This window comes from Rhineura floridana, chromosome 2 (genome assembly GCF_030035675.1).
Source record: "Rhineura floridana isolate rRhiFlo1 chromosome 2, rRhiFlo1.hap2, whole genome shotgun sequence".
Classification (NCBI taxonomy): Eukaryota; Metazoa; Chordata; class Lepidosauria; order Squamata; family Rhineuridae; genus Rhineura; species Rhineura floridana.
The window spans coordinates 233,464,913-233,492,079 of NC_084481.1; the positions used below are offsets into that span (position 1 = coordinate 233,464,913).

The 27,167-nt window shown below is 42.0% G+C and overlaps 1 protein-coding gene and 1 pseudogene across 4 annotated transcripts in view; one reads left to right on the plus strand and one right to left on the minus strand.

Moving 5' to 3' along the window:
• FERMT2 (FERM domain containing kindlin 2) overlaps nt 1-27,167 on the minus strand; it is a 121,929-nt gene that overhangs the window by 35,554 nt on the left and 59,208 nt on the right. For 2 of the 4 annotated variants that reach the window (XM_061612548.1, XM_061612549.1), the window contains exons 4-8: nt 16,098-16,232; nt 5,384-5,416; nt 4,440-4,665; nt 4,248-4,350; nt 459-566 (exon numbers count right to left, since the gene is read on the minus strand). In XM_061612548.1, the coding sequence (XP_061468532.1) occupies nt 459-566; nt 4,248-4,350; nt 4,440-4,665; nt 5,384-5,416; nt 16,098-16,232 (605 nt within the window). The remainder of the gene's footprint in view (nt 1-458; nt 567-4,247; nt 4,351-4,439; nt 4,666-5,383; nt 5,417-16,097; nt 16,233-27,167) is intronic. The other 2 variants (XM_061612550.1, XM_061612551.1) reach the window with 1 other exon arrangement.
• Nucleotides 21,213-21,331, plus strand: LOC133378505 (5S ribosomal RNA; annotated as a pseudogene).

Consider the following 27,167-nt stretch of genomic DNA (forward strand, 5'->3'; position numbering starts at 1 on the left):
ATTGCACACTGCATTCTGCTCTAGAGAAGCAGAGGAAGAAATATATTTTTGGGAAACCCAGGGATTATCACCAGCTGCTTGAAAGGCTCAGAGCCAGAACCTTGTGGTTCAGTAACCTAATGTACTTGTCATTTGTTTAAAAGCCAACAAAAAGTAAAGTTGGATACAAACATGTTTGTGAAAAAGAATCCAAATCCAAATTCCTTTGCATGAGACATAGCAAGGAGGAAAGTCTATTTTGAAATTACCTAAAAAGGTTCAAGTAAGTCCTGCAGAAAGGGAAACGAGCCACGATTTGTTTGTACAAAACGTTCCAGCTCTTGAAGGAATACGGGGTGGGCAACGAACGAAACTTGGTCAGTACATCAAAGCCACCAGCACTTTCTATCGACCCAAGATACGGTGAGATGGCAAAACGTAACAGTTCAGAGATTTGGATCTGAAGCCTCTCCACTCACCTGCAATGCTGCAAACATCATCATTTCTTCCTCTGTGCACTCTATTTCTTCCAAAAGAATAGCCCATTTTGACTGTTCATAGAGCTGGTTGATTCTGATAGCATCGTACTATGGGGACATAACCATATCATTTGTACAGAATCCTGCTTAAGGAAGGCACATAGCTTTTTGTAATCGAGAAATGAATCTTGCCAAATCATCATCAAACCTTTTAAAAGCCTTATTTTCTCCTTGCTGATCAAATCCAGTATCAATATGAAATGCCTTAGCTTGTTCACTTGCCAGGCAGAGTCAGTGCTCCAGCATACCCCTTTCCCTAAACCACGTGGCAAACGAAAGGTTCCTGCCTGCTTGGGAGCAACTATATCTACAAACCCCAATTATCAGTTGTCATCATTGCTGTAAAAGGAAGACTCTGCAAATAAACTGCCAGCCTAAATTTGTTCAAACTATTTTTCCAATCTTACATTTCCTAGCCTCATACACAATTAAGCCTTGTGTCTTTGTTTTATCAACACTGCCTATCTAGTGGTGCTTCCAGACATAAATAGGATGAAGTATCTTCACAGAAGAGCTCTATTTCTCTGTAATATCTGAATCGGGAGAGGCTGTGCAAGCCCTGGGCTAGTGCCTGGAACTGGAGATAGATTGCATACGGGCCAGTAAACTGCATCTGAATCCTTGCAAGACTGGTGGGTCCCGAGTTCAGATAATTGGTCAGTTGCCTGCTTTGCATGGGGTCATACTCCCTCTGAAAGAGCAGGTTTATAGTCTGGGATCCATCTTTCTGGTTAGAGGCCAGCCCAGGTGACCTCAGTAGTTAGGACTGCCTTTTACCAGCTTCGGCTGTGGCTGTTTCTAGACTGGGACAGCCCGACCACTGTTGTCCATGCAGTGGTAACCTTCAGGTTTGGTTACTATAACGCACTCGATGTGGGGCTGCCCTTGAGGTTGGTCTGGAAGCTGCAGCTGGTGCAAAATAATAATAATAATCATAATAAATTTAATTTCTGTGTCGCCTATCTGGCCAAAGGCCACTCTAGGCGACGTACAAAACAGTTAAAACACAATGAGATAAAATACAATAATACAATAAAAAACAGTATGAGGACAATACAGCAGCAACAATATTAAAACAGGGTAGGAGGCATTTCAGTCACAGTAATTAACCCTCCCCGGAGATCCCAAAGGCCTGTTGAAAGAGCCAGGTCTTTAAGGCTTTACGGAATACATTTAGGAAAGAGGCGTGCCGGAGATCTTGTGGGAGGGAGTTCCAAAGAGTGGGGGCCGCCACTGAGAATGCCCTCTCTTGTACCCGCCAATCTGGCTGTTTTTGTTGGCGGGATTGAGAGAAGGCCCTGTGTGGCCGATCTTGTCGGGCGGCATAATTGGTGGCGTTGAAGGCGCTCCGTGAGATAAACTGGGCCGAAACCGTGTAGGGATTTAAAGGTCAATACCAACACCTTGAATTGGGCTCGGAAAACAACTGGAAGCCAGTGTAGATCGAACAACACTGGTGTGATGTGATCTCGGCGGCGACTATTCGTAAGTAGTCGAGCCGCCGCATTTTGTATAAGTTGTAATTTCCGGACCGTTTTCAAGGGTAACCCCACGTAGAGCGCATTACAGTAGTCCAAACGAGAGGTGACCAGGGCGTGTACTACCAGGAGGAGCTGATGAGCAGGAAGGTAGGGTTGCAGCCTTCGTATGAGGTGTAGTTGATACCAGGCTGCCCGGCTCACCGCCGAAATCTGAGCCTCCATGGACAGCCTGGAGTCAAGTACAACCCCAAGACTGCGGACCTGGTCCTTCAGGGGTAAACTCACCCCATTGAACTTCAGGTCAACATCTCCCAACCTTCTTTTGTCCCCCACAAGTAGCACCTCGGTCTTATCGGGATTCAGCTTCAGCTTGTTCCTTCCCATCCATCCACTCACGGATTCCAGGCACTTGGACAAGGTCTCCACAGCCAACTCTGGTGAAGATTTAAACGAAAGATAGAGCTGAGTGTCATCTGCATATTGGTGACACTGCAGCCCAAATCTCCTGATGATTGTCCCTAGCGGCTTCATATAAATGTTAAATAGCATGGGAGAGAGGATAGAGCCCTGTGGCACACCACAATTGAGAGGCCAAGGGTCTGAAACCTCCTCCCCCAATGCTACTTGTTGGTACCTATCGGAGAGAAAGGAACGGAACCACTGTAATACAGTGTCTCCAATTCCCAATCCCTCCAGGCGATGTAAAAGGATACCGTGGTCGACAGTATCAAAAGCCGCTGAGAGATCGAGGAGGACAAGAAAGGTGAATTCTCCCCTATCTAATTCCCTCCTCAAATCATCTACCAGAGCAACCAAGGCTGTTTCAGTTTCGTGACCAGTCCTGAAACCCGATTGGTATGGATCCATGCGATGGTGCAACTGCTCACTGGGGCAGGGTATCACCAACATGTCACCCTGCTGCTGAAAGAACTGCACTGGCTGCCTATTAGCTACTGGGCCAAATTCAAGGTTCTGGTTTTGGTGTACAAAGCCCTATACAACTTGGGTCCAGGATACCTGAAAGATCATCTTATCCCTTATATGCCCAGTCGATCACTACGTTCTGCAGGTGAAGGCCTCCTGCAGATACCATCTTATCAGGAGGTCCGTTCCACACAACATAGGAAGTGGACGTTTACAGTGGTGGCACCTACCCTTTGGAATTCCCTCTCTTTAAATATTAGACAGGCACCATCTCTGTTATCTTTTCAGCGCCTACAGGAGACTTTCCTCTTTCAACAAGCCTTTTAAGTAGAGACCCTATCCCAGTCTGCGTCTGTGTTGGAATTTGCTTTTCAAGATGTTTTTAAAGCTTTTTTAAAATGATATTTTTAAAGATGTTTTGTTTTAATATGTTTTGTTGTAATATATTTTAAAATCTGTTTTTATGATGTTTTAGAGTGTTTTTAGTGCTTTTGTTTGCCATTCTGGCTCCTACTGGGAGGAAGGGGAAGATATAAATCTAATAAATAAAATAAAATAAAATTTCGTATAGTAGGAGCTCCCAGTCATGGCTGCTAATCTGATCCAGTCACTTCATGTGAACCTTGGGTGACCAGCTCTCTTGACTCAAAAGTGCTGAATGTGTGGACACACACACCATGCCTTACATCAGGAGGCTCCATAGAGCATTCATTCATGACGAAATAGTTCTGTAGAAGTCCAGGCTGGGTTGCCCACCAGATAGCCATTGTTCCACTTTCCAGCCCTGGAAGGAAGGGGAATCCAGTAGATAATCCCTTTCCCAACAGGTTCTCCCCAAAGCTACAGATTCTTGTTTCTCTAATTCACCATAATTCTACTTTTTTCTCTCCTTGCCTTCTGTCACCTCAACTTATGCCTGAAAGGATTAAAAATGATTTGCTATTCTAGACATCAGAAAAATAAGCGTTTAGTTTTCACACGACACATACAAAGTTATTCAGCTAGCTTAATTACATCCATATGTAGGATCAGAGTCTCCTCTCTGGGAAGTGAAGCACAATCCTGGTAATGGTACAGGTTCAGTTTCCAACCAGACACACAGCACAGCGCATCCAGGCCTTTGCACTATTACTGGGCCTAGAGCACATCAACTATTCCAGCTAACCATCCTCACTATGGTATATCGGTAATGCCCCCCCCCTCCCCCCCTCCCCCCTCCCCCCCCCTCTCTCTCTCTCTCTCTCTCTCTCTCACACACACACACACACACACACACACACACACACACACTGAAAATCCTGCAGTAACAGACATAACTGCATACCTTAGGATTCAAATCAAAGAAGCTGTAGTACTTAAACCGGAGAAGTAGGGCTTCGTTCTCTTTCACATCTTGCTCCATAAGGGACCTTGAAGAATCCACCCACCTGCCAACACACAAAGAAAGTGCTGGCTTAGTCATGACAAATAAATAACAATAAACTCAAGATGCTAATTATAAGCTTTTAAAACCTACCCCTGGTTGATCTTGGCCTTATCCAGAAGGGACTGTGGTTTATACATTTTGGCTAAGATTTCTGGGGAGGTGATTGGCTGGCTGACTGCAAGTATACCTGGATTCCCTTCTGACAAAGCACTATCTCCAAACCAAGCTGAAGTTGGCGACAAAGGGCTCCCATCATGAGAATCGTAAGTTGGTGTCATGGTTTTGCTATAAAGTCCTGGGCTTGAATAAATGCTTCCTAATTTGAGAGAACAGAGTTAGACTAAACGTTAGAATAGAAGTTAGCATTTTGATCCACTGAACACAAAATACATCTCAATATCAATGTGAAATTAAAAAGCCACACACAAAAACTTCAACATATTTAAAGGAAAACTGCAAAAGCAAGAGCAGATTCCAACGTTGCAAGGAGCAGGGATGCAAATGACAAGCATATTTAGCTCCCATTTCCAGCATATAACATAAAGGAAGCACTTGCATCTCCAGATGCTTGCTGGGGTTCATACATTTGCAGGCATGATCTGTGAAACCGTACTTCACATTATTATTGCACATCACATTATTATAGCACATACACTGTTTGAAGGATCGCAAGTAAATTGATGCTTCTAGCTCCTTGTTTTGGATACAACAGTCCAAATCAAAACTGTATTTTGATTTAATATTGGCGTCCTGCTTTTCCAGCAACACAGTTAAATTCAAAGCATATCACAATAAGATCAAAGCATAATGCAAACAGCCTTAATAATCCTAAATATTTGCCCAGTGAGAAAAGTAGTCCCGGAACTTTATTCCCATACTTTGCAATGGCTAGGTCTCTTGTAGGAGCAAAATGTAACTAAGAATGGTCTGCTGCATAAGGATTTCCAGACTCGTGTAGATTACAGAGGTAGGAAAACAGGAAAGCAGCCAAAAGAAAGTCACAGGAGATGAAGTCCTACCCACATGGGGCTCACCTTTCACTGGGCCGATGTAAAGAACATCAGAGCCTACAGAGAAGGAAAGAAAGAAAGTCAGAAGATAAGATGGAGAAAAGAAAGAAGCAGAAATAAGAGTAGCAGGGGTGAAAACCAGGCAAAGAGAGGTAAGACATCGAAGCAAGCAAGCAAGTACACACCGCATGTGCTCAAGCCGTTCACATGGTACATCATAATAATATATCTGGAATATGAAGCGAAGAGGTCTGAACTGTACATTGCACTGCAGATAAAACAGAGTATAATCACGCCTTACAGCCAACAAGTCTATGGTGGTAATGTATCATGGTGACAATGTAATGAGCAAAAATCTAAAAACCAGTAACACACACCTGTTGATGTAATAATTTTGCTAATGTCCAGTGCCGAGTGCCTATTCTGACCAGGAAAAAGTGTGTACCCAACAAGCTCTTGTCAGATCAAGGAAGTCAGTTTCCACCCAGCCATCCAGGAAAATGGTCAATGGGAGCAATATTGCCTCTAAATGACAGGAGAGGAAACACAAAAATCCTGCTTCGTCATCTTTTGCCTGTACACGCAATGGGAGGAAATGAAATAGGCCATTCATTGCTTCCCTTGCTTGGCAATTATCTCAGTGCTCTTGCAAACATTATCCAGAACACTAGAAGGTCAGAATAGGTTTCCTTTTTCCTTTTTCAAGGAGCAAATGGGTAAGAATATTGCCCTGAACATTGTTCCTTAAAAATACCAAAGAAAAAGACACTGTATCTTTTTTTTGGGGGGGGGGGGAGAAGGAAAGAGTAAGAACGCTTCTATGTCAGATATATCAGATGCTTATTTCTAATGATGTTAACTCCTCATATGGCAACAGTTTTGTACTGGGAGCCATTTGTCAGACAATTCCCACATAATATACAACCACAAGTTATCACATTAGAAGAAAAACTAGCATAATTCCTAACAGATTAAAATTTTACTTTTCTCACATGAAAGCGCACATTACACAAAAACTCTCCATGTGAAAGCAAGATGATAAAGTCACCGAATGAGGACTGTATCACTCCAGAAATGAACATCTGGAGCAGCCCTGAGAAGGCAGTAAAAAGTTTTCCCTTTCTTGGCTGAACTTCCAGAAACAAGCAAGCTGCCTGGATTTCAGCACCACGTGTGGCTCCCCAGCCTCAAAACCAACCCTTCTTAAAATAGTTCATAAGAGTCTAAGCTGCACAACCTCTTTGTGGTGAGCTTCCATAACCTCTTGTTATGCATGTGTTGCAAATCTCATTCTTGAGAGTCTTAGAATAGTTGAATGTCACTATGACTGTGTTTTAATTTTAAATCTAACAGCCTGGTTTAAGCCTCCTTTTTCCACAGAGCCAACTTTCTACTATTAGGGAGACCAATGAGACAGTATGCTTCTTGACACAGGGGTAGGCAGAAGGTAGATTAGGACCTAGAGCGCTGGATATGTCATCCACAAGGCAAGGATGAGGAATTTTACCTCTTGAGACCCTCAAGAGGTAGATAGCACTGCAAGTTTCAATGCAGCTAGAAAAGGTCAGTCTGGAAAGCCGTATGCTGTCCTCTCCTCCATCTTGCCTGAAGAGACTTATACCAACACTAAACCTTCTTTAAATAAAGAAAATGACTCTGTTTGTAGTAGAGAATCCAGGGTCTTATTTAGATAGCTGGCTTCCTATGTGTACCATTAATATGATGATGCCATTGCTCCGATCAATTTAAATCCATTTAACCTTTGGGTGCTCATATGAGCTTCAGACAACTTAGCAACTTTGCTTCTTTATTCTATTATTTTTAAGGAACTTGTACTATACACTCACAAGTCAAGATTGGCCCAACAAGGGGCCAATTTTGCACTACATGCACTGACCACTTAAGACAGCAATTGGGTAGAAGCAGCAGAAGGAAATTTTCATTCAGCAGATGCCCCTATTCAGGCGCAACACCTAGTGGCCTTGTAACATACCATTTCTGTAAACACCTACAATCTGCAAAGTAACCTCTGGATTAATCTCAAGTTAGGCTGTCCTCGGCAGTCTGAAAGTACCCTCTAAAAATGCGTAATACAAAAGCCATGGTGGCTGAGGACTCACTTATGGTTTAACCAGTAGAATAAATAAGCAGCGGCTGGGGTGGATTTCAGAAGCAACAATCAGCTAAAACTGAATTTAACTACCAAAGGAAAACACACTAGTGCAGTTGTGGGGAACATTTGGCCCTCCAGATGTTGCTGAACTATAACTCTCATCACCCCTGGCCATTAGGCATGCTTGCTGTGGCTGATGGGAGCTGTAGTTCAGCAACAGCTGGAGGGCCAAAGCTTCTTCAAACCTGCACTGATGTTTCCTCTGAAGTATATCTCTCTTATGCGTTTCTGTAGCTCTCCTAATAGGAAAAATAGCTTACAATCCTTATCTAACAACACTGTGAACTAATTTTCATTCTACAGACAAGAATACAAGCTGTGGATGGGACTTGCTCAGGCTATACACAGTGGACTCTCCAGCACTGGAGGCATTCAAGAGGCAGCTGGACAGCTACCTGCCAGGTATGCTTTAAGTTGGATTCCTGCATCGAGCAGGGGGTTGGACTTGATTTATTTATTTATTATTTGATTGATACCCCACCCTTCCTTCCAGCAGGAGCCCAGGGTGGCAAACAAAAGCACTAAAAACACTTCAAAACATCATAAAAACAGACCTTAAAATACACTGATACAAAACAACTTAAAAGGCTTGTTCAAAGAAGAAAGTGATGATCAGACTCTACTATTCTATGATCGGAGGTGGGGAACCTCAGGCCCCTGGGCCAAATGTGCCCCTCCAAGCCTCTCTACTTGGCCCTTGGGACTCTCCCAAGACCCTTCTCCCCATTGACACTACCTGACACTCTCCTTGAGTGCTTTTGCCTAGCTGCATTGTGTGAAAGGGATTTCAGCTCAGTTCATTTTGGCTACTGAAAGCAAATTCCTGGGCTCAAAATGTGCTCAGAGGCTGCCTACTCTTTCATTCTAACTTTTGTCTTTTGTACAGTAGGGCCCTACTTCTCGGCATTCTGCTAATACAGTTGCAGCGGGGTGATCAGCTGGAGAGGGGACTGGAGCTCCCCGCACTCCAGTTGATCGCGCCAGAGGAAGGGAAGATCAGCTGTAGCATGCTATAGCTGATCTTCTCCTCTTCTGGCACGATCAGACTCCCGTGCTCGAGCTAATCGTGCCGGCACGATCAGACTCCCGCTCGAGCTGATCGTGCCCAAGGAGGGGAAGATCTGGTCTTGTCCTCCTCTGGTGTGATCAGCGGGTTAGGTTCCAGACCCCTGCGCTACAGCTGATCCGCTTTTCGGCAGGAGTCTGCAACCTAACCTGCCGTATGAATGGGGCACAACTGTACCTGTGCTTTGGGATTATAGAAAAAAACCTACACAAAGTAAATCTGATAAGCCTGACTGAACATCGTAGATGAAAGCTGTGTGCACTAGCTTTTCATATTTGTAAACAGGTTGTTTAATTGCACCTATAAAAGGTTGTGGTTTTTTTTAATGTGTGGTTTTCTCCTGCAACATTTGAATTTTATGCAGAACCCAGGCATATGCCTGTAGCAGAAGAGGTGTTTGACAGCAATGGAACCTGAAGGATGACAACCCCTGGAATCCACATAAGGCATGCTGGAATTCTAAGGAAGCCAACTGCCTCTGCAAAACAGAGAGCTTTGGCTATGGGGAGGTATACAAATGAAATAAATAAACCATCTTGCAGCTCACCCTGGAATCAATCCACTGTGCAACTGTGATTATTAAAATCGGGATTTATTTCAATGGAGGCTGTAAAGAAGCAGTACACCTAATGGCTTGTGGCCCCAAATGAATTGTTTACGCACAAAAATCCATATCCCATATACTCCATTACTTCCCATCCTCATTTTTTTTAAAAATTGTTTCTACTTGGAATACATGGGCAGTTCTCCATGACAAAATATTATCTTTACAAAATGCTATGAGTGTACAAGACACCTTACAGGGTAAAAGTAAAAATAAAACAGAAAGATCTTTGGGAAAGAAGCCTTTCAACAGCATGGATGCAAGACAAATGAGAGCAAATGCAATTATACGCTACTTGAGACTGATACAGGTTCTTCTGTATTCCTTTTCTTTTGCTCAGTTGGGCAACAGTAGCTTCTAAAACAATGCATGGCATTTAACATAGCGGTACCACAATTGTTGTATCAGTAGAATGATTTCCCTCTCCCCCCCAAAAAGGCACTCCCTAAATCTGTTCTAGTTTCCTTGACCCTCCAGAGCAGATTTGGGGATGGTGAAGGGCACACGGGGGGGATGAGACGGGGAATCCCTGGTACGCTAGTGCTAACTCTAGCGCTAGTGCAAGAATTTAGCTGAATACTGCCCTATATCCTTAAACCATTAGCACCTCGCCCTTGTTGCTACTGTGTCTCAAATACTGGGGTTTTTGTGTCCTCAACTAACCTTTTGGAGAATTAGCTGGTGACCTGTAGAATGAACAGCGTTCCATAACAGAGGACTGATCTGCACTTTGAGTAATCATGAGCAAAGGAATCTTGGCTGCCACTTGACTGCACAGAAGGGGTAGGGAGAATGTGCAGGGGGAGAGCAAACAAGGAGGGGGACAGTTATCCCTCCTGCTGCAACTGCACATTCTCCAGAATTCTTGTGTGGTCTGCAGAGACATGGTCAGAGTCCAAGATTAAATTCGATTTAATTAATTTTATCAGTTGCCTTTCCCTTGCAAATCACCCTCCCTTGTCCTTCTGAGTTCTGCTTTGCAATGGAATAATGGCAGCCACAATTCTTAGACTCTTGTTTTCTGCCTATGGGCCCTTACTGACAAGGGCATCCTCAGCCCAAACATCAGCAGTCAATTTAGAATTGCTCATTAGACCACCAGCGTGAGGGGAGATTTGCTCTTCTGCAGATTTGTCTGGACCCACAGGGAGAGAAAATCATTTGATGTGCATGTAGAAATAACTACAAGGACCCATAATCTCACATCAACTGTGGAAGCAGGGAAGAGCCATCATTTTTTCTCTTAGAGCAAAGCTAGAAGTTGCACTGGGGTGGTATGTTATGATCTCCCAGTGGTTTTTCCTCCCTCTTTTAAATTAAAAGCAGCCATGAGAGGCTGCAATCAGGAAATGGGGAAAGTAGAGAGCAACACACTGCCAAACCCTTCCTCCCTCCTGCTGCTTTTCTCACTCGAAAGCCCTTCCCCACACCCCAAATTTCTTTTTTCATCAACAGGAGAAGCGTTATAGTTACTCATATCTTTTCTCTTCTGAGCGGAAAAGCAAATGGTTACACGCATGTAATTTTGGACAGAAAAACATATTTTCTCCTCTGGCTAAGTACCCTCACTCCTCTCCTATGATTCTTCCACTTCTGACCGTGGCCTCGCACAACGCTTTTCATTTATCAACACTGGGATACTTGTTTTCATTTGTCTTCTGTGTAACATCTAGTCTAGCCCTCAATGGCACTTTGCATAGCAGATCTAATGCTGAACTCAAATTGTGCTTGTCATGAAACTCTGCCAAGTACCACATCCTTTAATACGCACACATACACTTTCCGCAACAATTGTTTTTGATTTTCAAAAAATCTCATTTGCCTCTCCTGTTTTGACTAGAAAGGCAAATGCACTCTTTGCAAAGCAACTAACTGATTTATTTACAATTCTAAGTTTTGTGGAGGAATGCCAAGGCTGATTACTAAGCAGGACTGCAGACCAGGGCTGTGGAGTCAGTACGCCAAACCTTCGACTCCATTTTCTTACTGTCCGACTCCAACTCCACCCAAACTTGCTTCTTGTCAATCAAAATTTATTTGGAAGTTGGAGTCTGTACATTTCTACCGACTCCGACTCCTCCCAAAATTGCTCCCGACTCTGACTCCAACTCCACAGCCCTGCTGCAGACTGCTGCCTTCTTACAACACCTAATCTGACCTTTGAAACACTGTGATAAAACAAAACAAAACAGGCATGCTGAGGTGAAGCGGGATGAGGAGGAACCAATGTGTAGCCCTTAGATAGCTGGATCCTTGCAAGGATTGCAGATGTGTTGAGAAGTCTTGACCAACTGCCTATCTTTGCACTTATAAAATTCTGCATGTTATTGTTAAGGAGGTACAGAATCCAAGGCGCTAGCCCAACAGAACCAGGAACACATAGCACACAACAGGATCTGTGCATTTTAAAGCAGGGAAGGTCAGCATTCTCCAGAATTCTTGTGTGGTCTGCAGAGACATGGTCACAGAGTCCAAAATTAATGTTGATTTAGTCAACGTTATCTAGTTCCCATAGCTGCAATTATTATTCAACTTTTAAAATAATTAAGTCTTTGCATGATCAAGATTTCTCCCACCCCACTCCAAGTACTGGCCCATTTTGCACACGCACAGCAGAGGGCTATCTTCTACACAACGTCTCTATCCTAAAAGAAAGTGAAGAGTCTCTAGCAACTGAACCATGACAGTTCTACAATTCAGTAAACTGCATGTAAAGCCAATATGCAAATAATACGCACTGCCCTTTACGTCACAATATATTTGCTAGTCAGTGATGAACAAACAGCTCCCCATCTGTCACCAACCATGACACATCAGAAATTGGGGCTGTGTGGGATTTAAACCCAGATCAACCATTCCTTTTAATGAAGTTAGGGTAGGTTAAAAGTTCATGGCCTTAAACTGGGTGGCAGTGGGCAGAGGGAAGATGTGCAATTGGCAAGAATGTATTTTCACTCCAGCAGACAAAGGCCAAGAATGCTCTTTGGAACTGACTAGCAAGGCTCATTGCTTAGTGCAAGAAGCCAAATGACCACCTTTAAATGAACTGTGTGTGAACATGAGAGTGTATATATATCGAATCCTAAACAAGGCATGCAAGAAGGGAGCATTGCAGATGTAAGTTGTAGCAAACCATTCATTATCCTTCTCTGCCAAACCTTTAATGTTTCTTAAAGAGTTTGATTCTAAGACTCTCTATAACGTACTTGGGATGGAATGTACTAATGTCTATAGTGGGGCAGCTTCATGAAATGTCATGGCGTTGTACCAAAATTATGTGGCACGAGTCAGGTTTTAAAAAGTAGTTCACCATGCACAGCCCCCAAAGGAACTGCATCTTACGGAATGTCCTGGGGTATATATAATTAGCAGTAAATTAATAATCTCCTCTGTGTAGCAGGAGTGGGGGCAGGCCTAGGGTTTGCTCAATTCCTCCACTGCCCCCCAACCCACCCTGCTCACTGCCATGTAGAAGCGATCACTTGAACTGGGAGATACTGCATTTATCTGAATGAATGTGAGATCTGTTGACCCTGGATCCTGAATACAGGAATCTGCCTTATACCAAGTCATACCAACGGCCCAACTAGCTCAGTATAGCCTACAGACAGCATCTAATCCCTTGTCTGCAGGTGGAGGACCTTACGAGGCTGCTGTGAGAATTGGCTTTGAAAATATTAATGCAGCAGCGAAGGCCTCAAGCATATTTTCCTCATGTGGCTTGCTTCTTCCATGACTTTGCCTAATACTTAAAAAAAAAAACCCACTTACACTGGATTACATTAGCCATCACATTACCAGGCTTCCACCCAGAAACTGACTAGGCCCAGACCTGCTTAGTTTTGACAACTGGCTGCATACTCTGCCTTCAGACCAAGCTGTTTTATTGTATTTCCCCCTATCTAATCCTCTGTCAGCTGCCCAGAACTATTGAGGGATGGTATAAAAATCTGATTTGGGGTGGCCGGGGGGGGGGGGGGGGAAGAGGTTGGAACTGAAACAGCTATGACAGAGATCACAGATGAAGTGATTACCCAGGACTGTAACTCACAGGAAGTGCTACAGTTCACTGGTACACCATCTGCTCTGCGTGCAAGAAACCCAAAGTTCAGTCCCTAGCATCTCCAGGTAGACTCTACACTGAGAGGCAGTGGCTCCCCAGGGTTTCAAGAAAGGCCATCCCCAGCACTATCTGGAGATGTGGGGGATTGTACCTGGGAACTTCAGAGCTACAGCCCTTCCCCACAGGAAATACTATACAGCAATAGGTTTCAATAACCAAGAAGAGAGCCCCTCATTCATATAACTGCAGGATCTCCCTACTTGGGCATTAACACTGAAGGGAGCAGAGAGGAAGTACACAGACTTGAATCCTGCCCCCAATCTCACTATATGGGGGTGAGAAAGGAAGAAGGGTCCAAACAGAACTACCAGACACGTTTGTTCCAGGGTTAATAACGGAATAAGGAAGACAGCCTTCAAGGTTACTTTTTCTGTTTGCCATATGCTCAGGTCAAATTGTGACAGCACATATTTGTCCTAACAATTTAAACTGATTTAATTACACTGATAGCCTACTCTAGTCTAGGGACTCAAGGCAGGTAACAGAATTCAAGTTTAATAGATGGGTGGATCCCTTGCCTTAAAAAATGCACAGGAGAACAATGAGGAAAAGAGGGAGGAGAGGGAAGAGATTAAAGAATTTTCAAAAAGAAAATTAACAACTTATTCTTCTAATACATAGACTAAGCATTGGAATTTCCCTCCCAAATTGCTCTCATTCCCTCAAAATAGAGTGACTTTCAGGAAACTATGCAAGACATAAGTTTTAAAGTTGGCATGTAGGGACCAGATCTCTTGCCATTTAAAGTTTGTTTTGTTTTAATAATTCTTTGCATAAATTATTGATTACGCATCTTTAATTATGTATGCACACTCAGAAGACTGGGGACATGAGAGAATTACTGGAAGTTGGTGACACACATCAGGAGTTTGTCCCATTGATTTTAATGTGACTCACTTCCTAGTAAGCATGCTTAACCTTACTCACTTGATAATCCTGCAGTAAAGCAGCAATCAACAGCAAGACTAAGTTTGACATGAAGCCATTCACAGGCACATGACACCTCCAGTTGCCCCTTAAGAAGAGGAGGCTGGCATTTCAAATGGAGACAGACAGGAAAAATGTTTCGGGCATTAAGTTACCACTCATGTTTGTATCAGTAAAATGATCTGTTAGACATTTCTCTACAGGGTTCCTTGGGACTGGCCCAGCCTGCACTCTTCACACCTCAGAGTGTCTGATGTACTTCCTGCTGCCAACAAAGATGGAGACACTGCTTCTCCTCAAGCCAGCACACACTGGCCCACAATTAAAATTATATGTGAGTTTTTGGCAGGGCAGAAGGCTCTAAAGACATGCAAAGAATTGATTCCTGAAGGAGTTGCTTATATCAGCTGTATGCATGACCCTAACAGTCACTGTGGTGGGAACTGGTAAGTCTCAATTACTATACCAACACAATGTCACAGTCTATGACACAGCTATCCTATACAGCAATATATTAAATCTAATAGTGTTGGTATTGAAGGCCCTGAACAGCTTCAGTACATTTCCTGTTCTTGGACTCAGATGACAGACTACTACCCACGTGATGGACTGGCATCCAGGGAAAATCTCAGTCTGATCAAACACCCCCCAGAGATGCACTGCATCTTAAAGCTTTTCAGGAGGAAGGAACTTTCCCTCCAGATATCAGTACTTCTTCCTTATCTTTGAAAAGCCTCTGATGTTGCTTTTCTGTGCTCCACTACAGAGAATCCACTACAGGTTTCCCATTAGGACATTATGTGGTTTGGAAATTCATTTTAAAAAGCACAGTATAGTTTTTTAAATTAAAAATAACAATTGTCTCCTTCCAAAAATGTTGTAAACTTAATTTTGTTATTGCAGTTTTGCATGTTAATGTTAAGCACTCAGGGCTCCATTTGGTGGCTGGAATACATGCAAACATCACTTATTATCATTATTTGTTATCATTATCTATTATCATCATTAGCAGCAGCAGCAGCACCGCAAGCCTGCTCAAGATGCTACATCAAGTACAACAGGGATAGTTCAACCACAGAATGTTCTCAAAATATCTGCAAGGCCTGGAAGCGCCCCCATCTTGTTCAAATGTGCAACTTATATTTAGAAGTACACTCTCCAACTCTGAACTCTTCTTTAGAAACAAGCTACGGTGCAGCTTGTATGCAAGAAAAAAAGACAAAGAACACAGGGTTACTTTTTAATATATCTGTATACTGTGCTATTAAACAAATAGAAATACAAAGGATAAAAACAAAAGCTTTTAAGCGTCTCATGATCCACTCGAGGGTAAAAAGAGAACTGCTGCTCTTTATTTGCAGAACAAGGTTAGCACTTCTGCAGACACAGAGCTAAGTTATCACCCATTATACTGAGTGCAGAAAGATGATCAGATGTGTGACAGGAGGGAATTAGGAAACACAAAGAGCTGCCCCCAAGTTCAACATGGCACCTAATGGACTGTTATCTGTGCACGAGGCCAAGTGACTCCATGAGTCAGGCAGAATACTCAGAAGAGCACTTGACACGTTGCCACTGGTCTTAATTGTGGAGCAGGGTGAATGGATGCCAAATGCGATCATTACCTAATAGTATACAGCTTCCCAATGGATTCTGTAGACTTCAGCTGCAATGCCATTTCCTGTACAGCCATCAAGAGATTAGGTGTGACTTTGCATCTTTCCCTTTAGCACCTGCTCCAGTTTCAGTTCTAAACTTTCTCTTGCTTCCCCCAGTGCCTCTTACAAATCACTCTCCTTCCCCAGCCCACCCTCTTGTTCCGTTAAAGCAAAATGAAGGCTGCACCTGATCCAGGGGTGATTAATGGTCCTTCCAGCTCAAGTGTCTCGTCTTCATACTGGTCATCCAGTTTTTTCTTTTTCTTCTTTGTTGGATCTCTCGGCTTTCTCAAGAGGGAGAGTTCTTCTGGATGTCTGATGTCTAGGAAATAATAGGAAATGGTATTTTAACCCTCAAATGCTAAAGGGATTGCTGTGGACCCTAGCAGCTGTTTGAAGTATTTGTAAAACTTTTGTTTTTATTCAAGTAAACCTGGACTATTTCATATTCTACACATTCCTCAGTTTTTCTGTGGTATTTCATCTCACCTTGCTCTCCTTCAATTTTAAAAATGTATATTTAATTTACCATAAAAATGAATGGGAAAGTAAAATTATGAAAAGCCATTTGACCCCCCAGCTACTTCTCAAAAGAGGGTAAGGAAAAATAATATTTTGTGTGTGCGCATGTAAACAAACGTATGTGTTTATGCCACTTCAAGAGCTTTGGAGTAGATTTTGTTCTGGCTTTGTAGTGTGTGTCTCTGTGTGAATGCATTCCTGTGTACACATTAAAAAGCAATGAATTTCGCCCTGGGAGTTAATTCTGCTCAAAGTTCACTTTATGTTGACCCACGATTTAGCAATTGTTTGCACTATCAAACACTGATTTGTGATGTTCTTTTGGGGGAAAAAACATTATTAGGCTACTAAGATACATTTGATCCCTTTTCATTATTGACTCCGAGCCCAAACTTTTCTCCTAAATGGTTTTGTTTTCTATTATGAGCCCATATATCACTTGTGCATCTTTTCTGTTTTCTCCAAGGTTTCCTGATAGCCCAATGAGAAAACTAAGTTAACGTTGTGGGTTCCAATGCACCTCCAACAGCTTTTGTATTATCCTATGTTTTTGGAATGCAATGCCCATGAAATCTATTTTTATAAACTGGAATCATTTTGAAAATCAAGTAAATATTTATTTCCAAGTTGGACTTTAAATGGGTCAGTTGAACCCCAATAACAGATTGATACTGTAAAAAAAATGGTGTGCTCAGGTTTACAAAGAAAAGTAGTTTTCCATTTTGTTGGCATTATCAAATTGTAGGTGTTACAAGCAGTTAGACATTCCCTGCAGGATTAGATAAAGGTCATGTTCATAGTGACCAGCCAGATGCCTATGGGAAGGACACAAGTGTGATAGCATCTCCCCAGCCCAGCCCTCATGTTCCCCAGGAACTGACTTTCAGAGCGATACTGGGTAGTATTCAAGTAACTCTTAGTGCTAGCACTAGACTTAGCACTAGCACAATGGGGTTCCACCACCCTCTCTACACCCTGTGCTGTCCCCAAATCTGCACTGGAGGGTTGGGGACACCCTCAGAAGAGATTTAGGGAGCACGCAGGGGAAGATTGTTCCATCATACAAGGAGAAACCTTGTGCTGAGAGAACAATTCTTTTAATGCTACACTGAATACAACCCACTGTCTCTAACACTGAAGGCAATATATAGCCATAAACTTGCATACAGTTTTGAGAATAGTTCTCAGCAGGCAATTCCAATGCTCAACTGAACCGACATCTACCCAAGAGGATTTTCTGTCCACTGCAAACAGGACAAGGTTGAGTTCACTGAACTCGGTCCTGTTAGTTGCAACATTACAACACCTTTCAGATACATTCACACAGTAAATCTTGCTTTAAAATTCTTGAATACAGCATTGGTTAGCTATTGTAACACACACACTTTATTTCTCTATATCTAGTAGTTCATATTGCATGCTTGGTACTATACTTTGCTTTGGCTTGGGAATATGAAAACAGAGTTTACAAATTCTCTCAGGACCTACAGTACAAGTGCTATTAAACATATCTGGGCTAGTATTTTATGCTTACTTACTTCAAGTGTTTTTGCGACAAAGCACTTAATAAAGATCACACTTGTAGCACAGTCCTCCAGCAATTAACATTATTTCTCTTGAAGTTAGTAACGAGATTTTACATCTGCAGGGGTACTTACTAAGAAGAAATGCAAACAAAAAACTGAACACTGTAGCAATCCGAGTCACCCAACTATTAATAGGCTTGCTCCAACTGTGAGGGAGTCAGGCCAAGATAAGAGTGAGAGATGCTTTCTCATGGTATTATGGCATCTGCAGAATTCAGTGTATTTTCTCGCACCGTAAGAAGCCCTATCTGTGGAACTCCCCCCCCATGAAAAAAGTAAGTTACACATTACACAGAGGAATTATGGGGTACAGCTGATCCTATCCCAATTGTTTTGGTTAAGGATACAGAATCCCCTCCCGCTAGAAAATGATATTGTGCAGAACCAGCCTTTGGAGCAAGTGCACCACAAGTGCAATTATTACAAGGAGAGCCACTCGTACATATGCAGTCCCTCATATACTGTATTATTTATAAAAATATTTGCATACCATTTTTCATTAAAAAAACAGAGCAGTTTAAAATACCATATATACAATAAAAACAACGTAAAAATTTGAAACCAGACATTATCAACTATTACAGAAAGTTATTTTCTTAATTGCCTGTATAAGCTTGGCAGCATAGAAATGTTTTCATCAGATGTTTAAAAATTAAAACAGAAGGCACCTACAGGCGGAGCATTCCACAGGATTGGGCCAATGACACAGAAAGCTCAGTTAGACACTAAAGCTTGATAGTTAGCTCATACAGCATGTCAGCATTCTAGGTAGCAAATTAGGGTCTTCACTTCTTAACAATGTAGGAAGAACCCTGTTGGATCACACCAAAGACCCATCCAGACCAGCACCCTGTTCTCACAGTGGCCAATCAGATACTTATAGGAAGCATGCAAGCAAGACTTCCCCACCCCTGCAGTTCCCAGCAACTGGTATACAGAGCCATACTGCCTTCAACAGCAGAGGTAGAAATCATGGCTAGTAGCCATTGATAGCCTTAACTTCCATGAATTTGTCATGGAAATGACCAGCACTACCTCTTCTGGGAGTAAATTCCATAATTTAACTATGTGCTGTCCTGAACCTTCCACACCCAGCTTCATTTGATGGCCCCAGGTTATATGAGAGGGAGAAAAACATTTCTCTTATCTACTTTCTGGACACAAAATGTATAATCCTATACATCTCTATCATGTTACCCTTTACTACTTCTAGAAGGCCTGCAGAAACCTTGATCACTGGGAGTGTGGGAGGGTAGATTTGTTGACTTGGCATTGCAACAATGTAAATACCAAGAAAGGAACTTTTCCTTCTCTCCACCAAGGCTCTAGACCAGTGGTTCCCAACGTTTATGAGCACGGGACCCCCTTTATAAGCTGAAAAAAATCATGACCCCCTCCCCCCAGGGAGGCAGGCTGGCTGCCAGGAAGGAAGGGGGAAAGCAGCCTTTCTGTGCAGGCTTGCTTCTTTTTTCTTTACAAGAAGCCCTCTCCTCTCATTCTAAGCAAGGGTGTTGCCAGTAGCGGCAGTGCAAGGAGATTGGAATCAGTGATAGCAATCCCCTCTTCTTCCTGGCAGCTCCACCCTCAGCCTCCTTTGGCATCTGCCATGTATTTTATAGGCAGGTGCCTGCCCTTAGTGCGCCTGAAAGACGCTCTGGCGCTTCAGCAAAAGGCCTCCCCTCTCGTTTGGAGCAAGGGGGAGGTGTCATCTGCAGCGCCAGTGGGAAGCAGACAGTGTAGAAGGAGTGAAGACTTTTTAAAAAAATTAATAAATCATTCATTTCTTTACTGTTCACAGCCCCCTCTGGATTACTTCGTGGCCCCCCTGAGGGTCCCGGCCCCCAGGTTGGGAACCACTGCTCTAGACCGATGTTCTTCAACCTTGAGTCCAGGGCTGTGGAGTCGGTACGCCAAACCTTCAACTCCAACTCCTCTATTTTTCTACTGTCCAACTCCAACTCCACCCAAAATTGCTTCTTGTCAATCAAAATTTATTTGGAAATCGGAGTCGGTACATTTCTACCAACTCAGACGCCACCCAAAATTGCTCCCCACTCTGACTCCACCCAAAATTGCTCCCCACTCTGACTCCACAACTCTGACTCCACAGCCCTGCTTGGGTCCTCAGATGTTGTTGGACTACAACTCCCATGATCCCTTGACCAGTGACTAAACTGGCTGGGGATGGTGGGAATTGTAATTCAAGAAAATCTGGGGACCCAAGGTTGAAGAACACTGGTCTAGACCCTATATGAGTGGGATCTGTTCCATATATGTAATTTTTAAAAAATTCTAATATGTAAATTTTTTTAAATTGTGTTTTTAAATTGTTTTTTGTGTTTAAAATTTGTATATTTGTTTTTATTGTTTTTAATTGCTGTAAACGGCCCAGAGAGCTTCGGCTACAGGGCAGTATAGAAATGTAATAAATAAATAATGGCTGGCTGACTGACTGACCTGGAGGTGCATTTGCCTAGCCCTAAAACCTGTTTATTGCAATGACGAGAACTATAATAGCAAGTTAGAAATTACATCAGTTTGAGATCTCACAATCACTAAATTTAGATAACCCTCTCCTTAAAATAGTAGAATAAAAACTCCAACATTTTCATGCGGTATTGCTTTTCTTGAAAGTTTCTAACCAGCATGGAACAGCAGACTTTACTGCAAAGGAATTCACACACAGGAAAAAAAACTATTTTGCTATTACTAGCTTGCTCTATCCTTTGATGACATCTAACGACAAAAAGAGATAAATAAAAAGAATTCCCATTTCTTAATCCTTTAACCACTCAATGGTGCTTATTTCTGAGTAGACATATAGAGGCTTACACTATAAATGACATTTACTTAAATGAAAAACAACTAAGTGTCTTGTTGTACCTTAAAGACGTAACACATTTATTGTTGCATTAAGTTTTCATGGGTTAAAGCCCACTTTATAGATGGACAACTTAATCAAGAAGTTTCTACTTTTGCTTTTGACCCCTCCAGGAGGAGAGATTTCTAGAGATGTGGCAGTGACCACAGAACACTAAGACTCTCTTACTGTTCCTATCTGATGTGTAGAGGGGCTGCTCAGGTGACTCTAGTGGAACCTGTGGAAGGAGCAGTTGTACAGCAGTTCCTACACTCTTACTGTGGTCTAGTGGTATTATAAGTAGTAATACATGCACATCTTACCTTTAACTGCAGCTAAGTACTATACTACCCTGAACACGCCCGATCTTGTCTGATCTCGGAAGCTAAGCAGGGTCAGGCCTAGTTAGTACTTGGATGGGAGATCGCCTGGGAATACCGGGTGCTGTAAGCTTTAGAGGAAGGCAATGGTAAACCATCTCTGAATACCTCTTACCATGAAAACCCTATGAATAGAGCCAAAAGATTCATAGGGTCGCCATAAGTCGTGATTGACTTGAAGGCATATAACAACGAAGAATGTCTGCACTGTTTTACACAAAAAATTATTTAGATAGGTACATTTTACTGTATCAAGTGAGGCTAGTAGATGAACAGCCTAAAAGCTTTTCCACTGAATTCTAAGCTCTCTCTTTCAAGAGTGCCATATCAACCCATTTGTTTGCTTGATCTTCTGAAGTTTGGCACCTGTACCTTTGAACGATGTGCCAGTGAAATGGAACAAGGCAGTGTGTGAAAAGCACAGTATGGTCTTCCAGGAGACTCCAGAGAAGCCGTCCTGTTCTATCATCAGAATCTGACCTGCCATGTCAGTCTTAAAGGATTAAGAGCTCTTAGTCGTGCACAGCTGATAACACAACAAAAGGTCTTACTCAGCCCGCTCACTACAAAGAGAAGCACATACCTATTTGCATTTATATCCTGCGTCCTTACAAAAAAAATCATTTTCCTTTAGAAGATAACTGGCTTCTACAATAAGCCACAGCTGTTACAAATTATATGCTTAATGGCTACTAATATTTAGAAGTCAATTTAGGCATGCACACAGGTGGCATCAGATTCCCATTTTTTTCCAAACCAGCTATGAGAAACAATTTAAGAGATTGGCTGTTTTAGAGAATTGCACACCCCATGTAAAGAACATAAAAGGCTCAGAAATATTTTCATAGTCTCAAATGCATTAATTGTTTTGACCTCTCAGCTTCCTTAAAAGACATTCTGTCCTCTGCTGACCGAGCTTACTCATTCATCCATTCTTATTCTACTACTGCAGCTTCATTTTTTATACAATGTCTCCCCAAACAAGGATATTTCAGATTAACGTCGTCCATGTTGACAAGATGTTCCCATATTCTGCTGTAATAAAAATGCATGTTAAGAGAAAGCTGTTAGTTCTTGGTTATGCCATGCTCTCCCTCGGCTTGGGGGACAGATCTGTGCTTGGCAAGGGTTCTCTGCCAATGATGCTGGGAGTTGGAAGGAAGCACCTACTGCTTGCCTTGTCTGCAATATGGTGTGCGTGTGCGTGTGTGTGTGTGTAGGGGTGCACATTAGACAGAATGCACCACAATATCTCCAACTCCAGCAGCTCCACGGTTAGGACCACTTCACCTTTTATAAGAGGGGTTGGGGGGATATTGCTGTTGGGGTATATGCTATTGGGAGTCTTGGCCAATTGGGATGCATCAGATGCCTATATCAAAACACAATTTTTAAAAGACCAAATGTTATGTTGTAACATGTACGATAACAGTACATGCTAGACAATTAATATGCAATGTGGTTCTCATGGGCAGCTGAAAGATGCGCTGCAACTTCCTTTTGCTAATCAGCTGCTGAAGAACCACAAGCAATTTCCATACCTGAGCAGCCGGAGCAAACAAAACTGGAGAAGACCATCCAGTTTTCAGTTTCAGCCCCTTCACTGCCTGGTTCCTATATACCTCAGATCACACCCCTCTTTCTACTGTCCCCAATGCCAGAAGAAACCTTCACTTCCAACCATGGTTTGTTTGGAGAGGAACAAATAACAAACCTGGACATAATGACAAGCCAGACTAACATTTGCTTCCTTCCTACTTTGTGCACCAACAACAGCATGAGTGGAGGGTGAGTGAAATGTACCATGCAGTCTCATTTACACTGAACTACAGTTTGTTTCACTATGGTTTAATGTGATGTACAAACCATGTTATTGAGTGGGTTGGGTCATGACGACGAGAGGTGGCGTAAAAAAACCTGTGACTAAACACCGAACTGTGATTCAAGAGTTCTCTGATTCGGGTCTTGCCTTCGCTACACACTCTGTCTCAGCCTCTATTTGCAACATGGGATGATGCTACTGCCCTACATTATACATTATCTGGCTGCTGTAACAATGTGTGTACATTATAAAAACGGAAGCACTGAATTCTTAATGGCTGGATGACAGTGGTCACATATGCACTTAGTAAAGACATGGTGAGAGGCTCCAGTGTCTTGGTAGGCACTCGCACTTCTGAGTAATTCACTACTTATGTATAAGCATAACGAAAAGCAAAATACTCAAGGTCCTTCTGTGGAGACACTGATACATATACTGCCATTACCTTGACTTTTGGCTTGCCACATTTATTGGGTAGATTTCATTTACAGTTCATTAGCAGACAGTAGCCCTTACAGTGTTCAGTCTAGAGGGGAGGAATCTATCAACTCCTTCATTTCCTAGGAAGTTGGTCTCCCCCCCCAAGTAAAAACATTCTCATTTTCTTTAAACAATATTTATGTCAGTGTAATAACCATTCTGAGCATCTTCTATGCTTCTTAAAGGGCTCTTAAGGTGTGACAAATGTTTTATGAACCATCTTCCAACTGCCTACTGGTATTCTATAAATAGCATGGAAATGGTTGGTCTGTTTAACTATTTGTCATGTAAGCTTAATTGAAGGAATGCTCATTTTTAAGGACAGCACCTCTAAATCCAAATGCTGGGCAAAACAGAGGAGAGCTGGTGCCTTCACATCTAGCTTGCAAGCATTCCAGAAGCATCTGGCTGGCCATTACTGAAGCCTACATAGCCTCTTATCTAGTCCGATTGAGAAGGGCCTGTTCTTATGAAAGAAGCAGAAAATACCTCCTCTCAACAATGATGCATCCTTACAGATGCTACCTGTGCATTTTCAGTTCAGAGAACTAAAATCTAAAGGCAAGATTCTCACAAGTGAATACAAGATTCCATGCAAAACAATGGAACAATCTAGGCTGCAAATCCCATTTACGTAACCATACATGTTTGCCACACAAGCCTCATATCTGATAACTGCTTGAAGATGCTTTTAGGATTTTTTTTCATCTACGAAGCTAGGTAAGCCCCATCTATGAACCCCTTCTCACATTACACTGCCAATGTGGGAGTCAAAGTACAGTGAAAACCTGTTATAACATGGGGGGGGGAAACACAAAGGATTCACTCACATTATAGGGGTAGTATATTGTAATAAAAGCTGGTTACTGTATACAGTATTTTGCGTGGGGGACAACATCATACCCACAGCATATCTGAATTCATAATACAGGAAGCTGCATTGTAACAAGCTTCCATTGCAGTACAGTTTATTTAGAAAGATTTATAGACCACTAAATCGTAACTTTATTAAGTACACCGCTTATAAAATTTTATCAATAAAACAGCTAAAATATATAAAACTGAAAAAATATAAAACATAAGATAATAATGAATGAAACACAGATATAATCAGAAATTTTTAAAAGACAAATATAATTACCTAATGTATGTATTATATTCTTTTACTCCTTTCTGATCAAAATATTTCCATTACCTTCAGTGTTGCCAAATTTTGTGCTGCAGCGATCAAAATTCGCCACAATCTGACTCTAGCCACCTTGTAACTCCTGTCTTTTGTTGGGATCTTATAACTATGTCTCTGATAACTCTATTTTACAGTATTGTGTTTTAACAATTTTATCTGATTATCTCATGCTGGTCATTGACCGTAACAATAAAGAGATATATAATCTATACCCAGAACATATACGGAAAGCGGGATTGGACCAAGATGAAGGAAGTGTGAAAACTGGAGGGAGAAATATCAATAATTTAAGATAAGCAGATGATACCATCCTACTAGCAGAAACCAGTAATGATTTGAAACGAATGCTGATGAAAATTAAAGAGGAAAGCACAAAAGCAGGACCACACTTGAACATCAAGAAGACTAAAGTAATGACAACAGAAGATTTATGTAACTTTAAAGTTGACAACAAGGACATTGAACTTGTCAAGGATTAACAATACCTTGGCACAGTCATTAACCAAAATGGGGACAATAGTGCAAATTGGACAGTGAAAAAGTGCATAAGAGAAAAATCAACTCCTTTGAAATGGGGTGCTGGAAGAGAGCTTTGTGCATACCATGGACTGCGAAAAAGACAAATTATTGGGTGTTAGAACAAATTAAACCAGAACTATCCCTAGAAGCTAAAATGATGAAACTGAGGTTATCATACTGTGGACACATAATGAGAAGACATGATTCACTAGAAAAGACAATAATGCTGGGAAAAACAGAAGGGAGTAGAAACAGAGGAAGGCCAAACAAGCAATCGATTGATTCCATAAAGGAAGCCACAGACCAGAACTTACAAGGTCTGAACAGGGTGGATTACAACCGATGCTATTAGAGGTCGCCAATTCACTGGGTCGCCATAAGTCGTAATCGACTTGAAGGCACGTAACAAAATAAAAGCCAAGCCTGCTTATGTGTGACTTTCAACAAGAGTTAAGCTTTTCTGTTGCAAAAGAGGAAAGATCATAGCTCAATGGTAGACAATCTGCTTTGCATGCAGAAGGTCCCAGGTTCAATCCCCAGCATCTCCAAATAGGGCTGGGACAGACTCCTGCTTGAAATGCTAGACTGACACTGCCAGTCAGTGTGGACAATACTGAGATAGATGGACCAATGCCTTATACTAAGGCAGCTTCCTATGTTTCTATGATAGTTAGCCCTGTATCTTTGTTTAATCCAGTCTTTAAATTTTGTAATGCTATTGCTGCCATTCTTGAAAATTTATTGTTTGTCTTTTAAATCAGAATATGGAGTGTGCTAAAACTGGTGTGTTTTTTTTCATAGATCATTGTTGCAAATCCCTATGAAGGCCCACTTCAGGCCAACATGGCAGGATACAAACTTCCTGAAATTAAAAAAATTGATTAAATATGAATGATCTGTGTTCCAAGTCAGATTGGTCAGAAAAGAGCTAGCAGGTCTGAGCTCCCAGGATTTGAGCAAATCATGTGGACCAACATGCAGCTCTGTCCCCATACTGTGCCCTGCTGCCCAGTATGAACAGCGTGCAATGCAGAATGAAAGCAACCCTAAGAACCTCTTGGTACAGCAATGAAAGTATACAATGACTGCAACAAATTGACTAATATGTTAGGCCCCAACATTAGACCTTGTATTTTCAGTTCAAGACCTGGATTTCCTGGTAAGAATTCAGTATTCAAAATGTAGCTTGGATAATTACACAAATGCTAAGTGCATGGAGATATAGCAATGATCAATACATTTGTCATGGAGCTCTTTTTAATCACTCACTAAATATATAGTGAGGCGTCTGCCCCTCCCCCCCAAATGAAATAAAAGCTTTCCAAAAAGGTCTCTAAAACATGTTTTGAATAAAGAGATGGTCTTGGCAATTGCACTGTTTAGTTTCTGTAGCTAAGACAAAGAAATTCCATGAGTTTAAGGACTACCAGATGGCAAAACTTGCCCCAGTTTCCAATTACTTCAGAAGCTGGGCTGCAAAGGCAGAGTACAAAGGCATACAGGTTACATTCAGAATCATATGCAACAGTTAAAAAAGAAGTAGCCTGTTGGACCCTGAAGACAGGTTTGCAATTTTAACTCACAAAATCTGTAGACGAGAAACCGTTTTTGTCTGGTTTGCTGGAACAATGTTCTAGCAACTACACCTGGCTGCGTGTAAGTGGATAGATGAGGTCTTAAAGGAATTTGTAAAATTAGCCTTGCTGAATAAAACTGAGAAAGCACATCTTGCCAGCAGCAAAACACTACTTCAAAACTGACAGCATCCCCAGTCTCATTCTGTGCAACGGAAAAGTCATGAACCCCAAAAGGGGAGGAGGAGGGAAAAATTAACTTTTAAGTTTCCTTCAGTCCTGCCATTTTCCCTCATAGTGAATTAGCATTAACTCAGGATCAACTCGG